The 8,285-nt window shown below is 39.2% G+C and overlaps 1 protein-coding gene across 1 annotated transcript; it reads left to right on the forward strand.

Moving 5' to 3' along the window:
* Positions 1 to 514: 514 nt before the first annotated feature.
* Positions 515 to 6,721, forward strand: SNRPN (small nuclear ribonucleoprotein polypeptide N). Its single transcript, XM_014844412.3, has 7 exons — positions 515 to 654; positions 1,868 to 2,019; positions 4,101 to 4,212; positions 4,676 to 4,828; positions 5,422 to 5,560; positions 6,342 to 6,467; positions 6,555 to 6,721. Exons 1-7 carry the CDS (start codon positions 652 to 654, stop codon positions 6,590 to 6,592), a joined length of 723 nt encoding a protein of 240 aa, XP_014699898.1. The 5' UTR covers positions 515 to 651; the 3' UTR covers positions 6,593 to 6,721.
* Positions 6,722 to 8,285: the final 1,564 nt, after the last annotated feature.

The following is an 8,285-nucleotide window of genomic DNA, read 5'->3' on the forward strand; positions in this document are numbered from 1 at the left end:
CTTAAGCAGGTACATGTTAATACATTTGGTTGTTGGTGAAGAAAGATTACCTAGCTTTATTGTGAAGGGACTTCATGTGTGTGGGAACACTGAGGTTGAAAATGTTTAGTGGGTTCAGCCAAGAAGCAAAAAACTAACTCAGGAGTAATTCAGATGAAGAAACGGAAGCATATCAAAATGTTGAAGTTGAGATAATTGGTGCTAACTTGAGGCTAGAGAATGAAGCGCTACCTTAAATAAGGATGGAAAGAGAACCATTTTGAGAATGGAAATGAAGTTTATTTTTGAAACCTTTAAGAATTTTTGTGTAAAACTTTGTTAATCTTAGGTGCATAAAATGTAGGTGTTAAGGTGAGGGAATAGTGAAATTTGTTGTTTACTTGGTGGGTGTGGGAACATGGGGGAGATCTTTTTGAATATGTCTGTTATAGTGATTTCATGAAAAAGTGTCTGCCTGTTTTAAAATATGGTAGATTGCAGTGCTGCAAGATCATGCTTTCCTCTGCAGGCTCCATCTACTGTTTGAAGCTTCTGCCCCAGCTTGCGTTGTTTGTAAGAGAACCTGCATCATCCCTTTATCTGTAGCCTTCCCTTAGGTCTTAAGGATCCTGACACTTTACTGCGGACGTTGGATTTGGAGAAACAGCAATCATGGTAAGATGTATATTAGGGTAGGGGCATGAGAAGCTACTGTAAGGGCCCGACACAATGGTTTGACAGAACGTGGGGTGATTTGGAGTTCTTAATGTTAGAAATAAGGTATCTATAGAGATGGTATCTCATTGCATGGAATAACAACTAGAGAAGAGCTATGTCTATTATCCTGTTACAGTGATACATGGTTTGGAGGACATTTTTACAGTGATCTTATAATGTGATAAAATACAGAAGAGAGTTTTTGGTGATAATTACAGTAGTAAGGGACCATTCTGCAGGTGGGAGATTCAGGTCAGGTTACAATAGACATAAAGTCTACTTAGGAAATGGAAGTGTTTGGGGCTTTGGGGCGTCATTGTTATAAAGGAAAGCAGTCTGTAAAGAAGGAGACAGCATCCTAATCAATTTGGTGGTTCTGTTAAATTTTGGAAAATCTAGAGGATGTATTTTCAATGGGAAGGATATCCTAAGGAGACGAAAATTGGTTCTTGAGGAGATTTTCTTGAGAAAAGTCTTTGATTTTACTATGGTTTGTGGCCTTCCAAAGGGTCAGAATATGTAGAGAGATAGCATATGAGCATATTAAAATTTCAGTGGAGTGGGTGATTGGGATAAAAATGTTTTAAAAAGGTGCCTTAGTAGGACAAAAATGAAAGAGAAAATTTGAGAAGCACTGATAAAAGTTCTAAATGATATGGGATGTGGGTTGTGATGGAACTAGGGCAGAGGCCTTTGGGGAACTAAAAATTTGTGCACTGTATTTGCATTGGGTTGATGGGAGTTTTTGGAGGTGGGAATTTCCCATTGTTTGGCTAGTGTCTGGGGGGAAAAATAGTCCACAGGGTCAACTGTTCCATAGCAGGGTTGGATTTGGGATTATAATTGGGAGAGGAGGATTGGAATGATGGAATACTAAAGGGGAACTGGCTTGGGAATCTCAGTTGGGGAGTAAATATATTTAGGATGATGGGAAACTGCATAGGGAGAGATTCTGAGAAGTAGAGAGATCCATTGAGGAGTATATTGGTCCTGGGTCCAAATTTTGTCCCGGATCTTGAAAAGGTGGGGAGGAATGTTGGAGAAAATGTGGAAGGGGGGATGTGTTAGGGAAACCAGATTTGGATTGGTATAGGAGTGAGGAAGAAATGGGGTAGGATTAGAAAATAGCTGCAGATAAGCTGATGACTGACTCTTCTCTTACCCCTTCCAGACTGTAGGAAAGAGCAGTAAGATGCTGCAGCACATTGACTATAGAATGAGATGTATCCTACAGGATGGCCGAATCTTCATTGGTACCTTTAAGGCTTTTGACAAGCATATGAACTTGATCCTCTGTGATTGTGATGAGTTCAGGAAGATCAAGTAAGACCACTTTGGGTTTGGGTAATGGAAGGTTGAGGGAAAGGCACAATATAGGGGTAAGGGCTTATACAGGATAACTGAAGGAGGCAGGGAAAATGTGGCAAGGCTGGTGTATTGTCTGACCACCTGGCCTCTTCTCTGAATTGAATCAGTCTCCCTGTCTTAAAGTTACTGTATCAACACTACTTGTTTTAAGTTTCCAAATACAATCATGAACTTAACTGAGAATAAAACTGTACAGTGCAATCAAAATATCAAGTTATGTTTATCATAAAAATTGAGGAATGTTCTTAATTGGTCGGCTTCTGCAGCATTCCTTCAGACTGAAGGAATCTTAAGAACAACAATTTCTTTTCATGATTCAGGACTTGGGATGTGATTAGAGTACTCCGTGCCACGTCTAGCACTTTTCATCCAGCCTCTTCTCATGCCCCTTTTTTTGGTCTGAATCATGTTCATTGTTGGTTTGCTGTCAGTCTCTCCTTTTGCTTATTTATTTGTCTTTGTGATTTACCCATTTCATTTATTCATGACTAACCTCTGTGTGCTTGAACCTTATCACATGAGGCCACTCTCTTTGTACCTGTGATTGGGGAGCTTCCTTTAACAGGGTGCTGTTGGACTACATGCAACAAGAGCATAGAACTCGGCATCCTACTTTCACTCAGTTGACATTTTATTTGGAGTATTTGGGTCGGTGCTTGTAATATCTCTGTATTTCCAAGATGACTGTGTTTCCGACTCTTATATTGGGGCAGAACTTAACAATGGATCACCTTGACCCTTGGCTTGATTTCCTCTATTCCCACAGTTAATGATACAGTGTTCAGAAATTTAATTTGCCCACTTCACTTAGGATTATTAAATATAAAGAAAAAGGTGATATTCAACATTGCCTGCCTGCTGTAGTCTTAAGTCTTTTCTTAGTCAAATTTGAATAGAATTCATAGCATAGTCCTTGTCTTTCCCTTTTTATTTCTTCTTTTTTTTTTTTTTTTTTTTTTAAGATTGGCACCTGAGCGTGACATTTGTTGCCAGGCTTTTTTTTTCTTCTTTTTTTCCCCAAAGCCCTCCAGTACATAGTTGTCTATTCTAGTTGTAAATCCTTCTGGTGTGCTATGTGGGATGCTTCAGCATGGCCTGATGAGTACTGCCATGTCTGTGCCCAGGATCCAAACTGGTGAAACCCTGGGCCACTGAAGTGGAGTGCACGAACTTAACCACTCGGGTGGCCCCTCATTTATTCTTAATCTCCTTCCTGTACACCAAGTTTGATAATTCCAGAAATTCTGGATGGTGGATGCTTCAGTGTTAATCTTTTTTTGTTTAAATATTCCACTTCTTTACTGGAAATAATAATAAGCCTTATGATGTTGATAAACACTAAAGGCATTTGATGAAAGCTTGGCATATTCTTAATTTTTCTGTTTCACTCTTAAGTTACAGGGATAATTTCATCAAAATAATGCTTTAAGGTCATGCATTTTTGTCTGGTAGTACTCACTGGGGTTTGTTGAATGGCATTGTGTCACTTGCTTTTACACATGATATAATCGTCATGCATGTATGGTGTTTGCTGCTGACAGTGGAAGAAACTAGAATCACAGAGGTTTTTATTTTTTTTTTATTTTTCATGGTTATATAGTAAGTGGTAAGGCCAGAAATACACTTGCCTCTTACTTTTCCCATTTCTTTAGTTGTCTGCCATCAAGATTTACTTATTAGGTAAAAAATTATTTTGAAAGATTTACTTTGCATCTTAACATATGAAAACTGAGGTTTCAGTTTTGTCTTTCTTGAGTCTTAGCCATGCCATTTGCATCTGTGTTTCACAAAGAGGAAATGTTTTGCTATAGTAGAACATTGAGGGAATATTCTGGAGGATTAAAGTTTGACAGGAAAAGAGCTTTACCATTCACCTTTATCATTTGAGTCTAGATTTTTGGTCACAACTCAGTAACTGTTTGAGCCTGAGCATCTTGGCATCTGTTATTATCTTAATTGATACCTAATGATCTGTAAATATTTTAGAGTAGAATAATCCCTAACTTATCTTACTGAAGTTTACTTCTGATTTATAGGCCAAAGAATGCGAAGCAGCCAGAGCGTGAAGAAAAGCGAGTTTTGGGTCTGGTGTTGCTGCGTGGGGAGAACTTGGTTTCCATGACTGTGGAGGGACCACCCCCTAAAGATGTAAGGAAGGTGTAGGGCAGGACAGAACATTAATGTGGAAGGGCATCACGTTACTTGAGATGTTTGCTAAAGCAGAGTACAACAGAGGCACAGTATTATGTACCTTTGTCAAGTAAAGTGTACCCAGCACTCGATGTCAGTTCTTGCTTGTCTATACTTGAGGATTAAGGGTTTTCTGATGAATGCTTTTATGTGCTGGGTACTACCTAGATAAGGGAAGGAGCTTCTGATTTATTTTTTATTGGTAGGGTCATAAAAATATATATACTCATAATTTGATGAATGTGCATTTAATCTGCAGAATGCCTCCATGGTGCACTTCTCCATTTATTCCTTTGAATACAGAACTAATTTGAGATAGGTCGTGTGGGAAAATGGTGGGAAGGAGTGATCTTTTAGGAATAAGATTAATGATAAGCTTGGTAAATCATTTGATTTCAAGCTATAATTTTTCTTGTTTCAGACTGGCATTGCTCGAGTACCACTTGCTGGAGCTGCAGGAGGCCCTGGCGTTGGCAGGGCAGCTGGCAGAGGTGTTCCAGCTGGTGTTCCAATACCCCAGGCTCCTGCTGGGTTAGCAGGCCCTGTTCGAGGGGTTGGGGGGCCATCCCAACAGGTGAGGAACCAGGAGAAGGTTTTATATTATTGGGAGAAAGTGTCTAGAACTCGAGGCTGAGGAGATTTAAAAGCCTGAGTGTATACCCTCTACTGTGTAAGCAGCATATGCTATAGAGAGAACTGAGACACAAATACACATTAAGAAGGGAATAGATTAAAGCCATCTTGATATGAGCAATTTACCACTATTGGTGAGTAAAGAGAAATATGGGTGGATAAAACAGACTTGAGGAAATGCAAAAGGACTTATTAAATTAGAGGCATATTCAATTTAAAAGGGAATGCGTTAGTGAGCCAAGATTTTTTAAATGAGAATAATGGGGGAAGTGCAAAATTGCTGTAACGATTTCATATTTAATTAGGTCATGGACCACCAGTTATTTTCTGTGTTTGAGTAACGTGAGGATGTGTCTTACCTTTAATGTTTTTCTTTTTAAATTTTTTGTAAAATTGAGAGTCATAATAGTTTACATCATTGTGAAATTTCAGTTGTGCATTATTTCTTGTCTGTCACCACATAGGTGCTCCCCTTCACCCCTTATGCCCACCCTCCACCCCACCTTTAATGTTTTTCTGACCATGCCTTCTCAGGTAATGACTCCACAGGGAAGAGGCACTGTAGCAGCTGCTGCAGTTGCTGCTACTGCCAGCATTGCTGGAGCCCCAACTCAGTATCCACCAGGACGGGGGACTCCACCCACACCTGTGGGCCGAGCAACCCCACCTCCAGGTAAGGAATTGATGAACAGGAAGTAAAAGAATTTGGTTACGAGATATAGGTAGGGGTCTGTGAAGAGATTGTATCATCTTGAGGAAGTGATGACTAAGGATAACTCTCACTAAGAAGATACTGAATTAAGTAAACAATCCAATATTGTTAACTATAGTCCCGTGCTGTACATTAGATCCCTGGAGCTTAATTATCTTATGGCTGAAAATTTGTACCCTTTAGTCTACGTCTCTGCCTTTCCTCCACTCCTCAGTGACTGGCATCCACCATTCTACTCTCCGTTTACATGAGTTCAGTGTTTTGAGATTCCACATATAAATGAGATTATACGGTATTTGTTTTCATTTGATTTGTAATTATGTGAGCTGAAGAATGTGTTAACCAACCTTATTGTGGTAAATATCTCTCAATATATGTGTGCATCAGATCATCACATTGTACATCTTAAACTTACACAGTGTTATATGTCAATTATATCTCAATAAAGCTGGGGGAAAATATTTTTTCATCTATTCAAAAAAAAAATGCTGAATTCAGACTCATCCTAAGTACCTAACTAGTTGCTTGGGATATGTTTCCCATTTCTGAATAGTGGTTTTTAATGAAAGGCTATGGACTCTTGAGTTGGGGATGACTTAACATGGTGATGGTCAAGGAGAAATGATTCAACTCTCTACTTGGTAACTGGGCCTGTTTCTTTAAATATTATCTTGTGTTTAATTCTGTCATCTTAGTTTAGCTGATTTATGAGGCTTTTATTGCTGCCATTTTTCTTTTCTAGGCATTATGGCTCCTCCACCTGGTATGAGACCACCCATGGGCCCACCAATTGGACTTCCTCCTGCTCGAGGGACGCCAATAGGCATGCCCCCTCCAGGCATGAGACCCCCTCCACCAGGAATTAGAGGTGAATGGATACACTTGTGCTCAGTGCTGCCAGCCAGGGCCCTGAATGTTTATGTGTTCTTTTCTAATTTTACTTTTTCTTTTCCAGGTCCACCTCCCCCAGGAATGCGTCCACCAAGACCCTAGGATACTATTGATTCTTCTTAGTCACTTTTCTCCTGCAGTGTGTCTTGTGAAACTGTGTAGAGTGATTGTGAGCTTTTGTCCCCTCTTTGCTGAATTAATATTAGCTAATAAATGCATAGAGCAATTAAACTGTGAGGTACTTGTACATTTTTTGGCCCATTCGTTTGTTGAGGTCAGAGTGATGACTGGGATTTTTCTGGTCTTGACATTATTGTGGATGAGGTGAATCCTGTTCAGCAACTCATATAATTTTCTCTTTAATTGTTATGACAAAATGGTTGTGCTTCTTGTTTGTTTCCTAACTTTCACTTTGTGCAGTGACTGGTGTCATTTAATATCTTTTACACATAAGGAACCTCTTGACCCAGGGGGGTTAAGTGGTTGAACTAAGACTCACACGTGGCCTCTTGCACTTTACTATGCTGTACATAACTGAAGGGATGGGATGAAAGACCACCTATAAAAGGAAATTGTGGTACTGAATCAGACTTTGTTCATTAAATCAAGCATTTGGAATAGGAGGTACTCTTTTTTCCTTGAAAGGTTACCTCAGTTAATGAGCTTTTACAGGTCCCTTGGGCCTTCTGTGATCAGAGTAGATGACATGATCCTGGAATAGTCATCATTCCCTACCAGTGAGTAAGTATTCACTTATAAATTTTTGAATTACGGCAGAGCCTGTGTATAGGGAGCCAGGGAGGTTATGTATTTGAGGTAAGCTATGTTACTTAAAATAAAGATAACTTACACCCTAAAATATAGTTGACTCTAAACTACAGATTATCATCAACTGCATTACTTAGTGATTTACTGAAAGTATTCAGAGGAGCAGAGAGTCTTTTCCAGTAGTTAAGGAGTGTCCAAGTATCTAGTTCTCTTTGAGTTCGTTATGAAGCAATGAAATCACTTTTAAAAGGAAGAGGGAGGAGGATTTTAGGTTTTACGGCTAAGGTTTCAACTAGGCAATGAGTGAATCCTTATTGATTGTAGGAGTTAGCTTATAAAATACTGCAGTTAGAGATTGGTATTAAGCCTTAATAACCTAAGATGGGTAGACTGATTGTGTCTTTTAATTTTATCAGCAGACGTTGTATGTATGCCACCTTTTCCATCTTTTAATTCATGGCCTTTCAAGAAATAGTCTCCCAAGGAAAAGGGACCTTAAAAATGATTACCGTTGTCATCACCAACTTTATATATTTTATTATATACTTTATGTAGTCTGATCTCTCCCACAGTAGTTTCCAGGATTGATGGTCACTTTCAAGTAAGGAACATAATGTAGCCACGCCTTCCTTGGTTTAGGAGATTTATGTGATACAGATGATACTTTTTTCAGAATTCATCAATGTTAAGAAACTTTCTGGCTACCGGAGCTGTAGGAAAAGTTCTTTATCTAGATCTCTGGAGGCAAAGCTGATATATGACAGCTACTTTTGTTCTAAAAATTATGTAGGTGGCATGTGAAGAGCCTTGTTTTCTAAGAAGTCTGTTCTGTGGACCAATTTCGAATAATTTGTGGTACTTTTTCTAGTTTTGGAAGGAAAACGTCCCTCTACATAGAACTGCTGGCATGGATGGCCCTTTGATTTTGGCATGAGCGATCGTGCAGCATGTTTGAAGAGAACCTGTTCTCTCATATTTCCTTAACTAAAGATGGCCTCTTTAGCAAGTTAGAGGTGAGTGACAGGAA

Source organism: Equus asinus, chromosome 2, assembly GCF_041296235.1.
Source record: "Equus asinus isolate D_3611 breed Donkey chromosome 2, EquAss-T2T_v2, whole genome shotgun sequence".
NCBI lineage: Eukaryota > Metazoa > Chordata > Mammalia > Perissodactyla > Equidae > Equus > Equus asinus.

Coding starts and splice junctions, on each gene's coding strand:
- SNRPN (XM_014844412.3), top strand. Junction 4,213..4,675: donor AGGGACCACCCCCTAAAGAT/GTAAGGAAGGTG, acceptor TTCTTGTTTCAG/ACTGGCATTGCTCGAGTACC. Junction 6,468..6,554: donor CCCTCCACCAGGAATTAGAG/GTGAATGGATAC, acceptor TTTCTTTTCCAG/GTCCACCTCCCCCAGGAATG.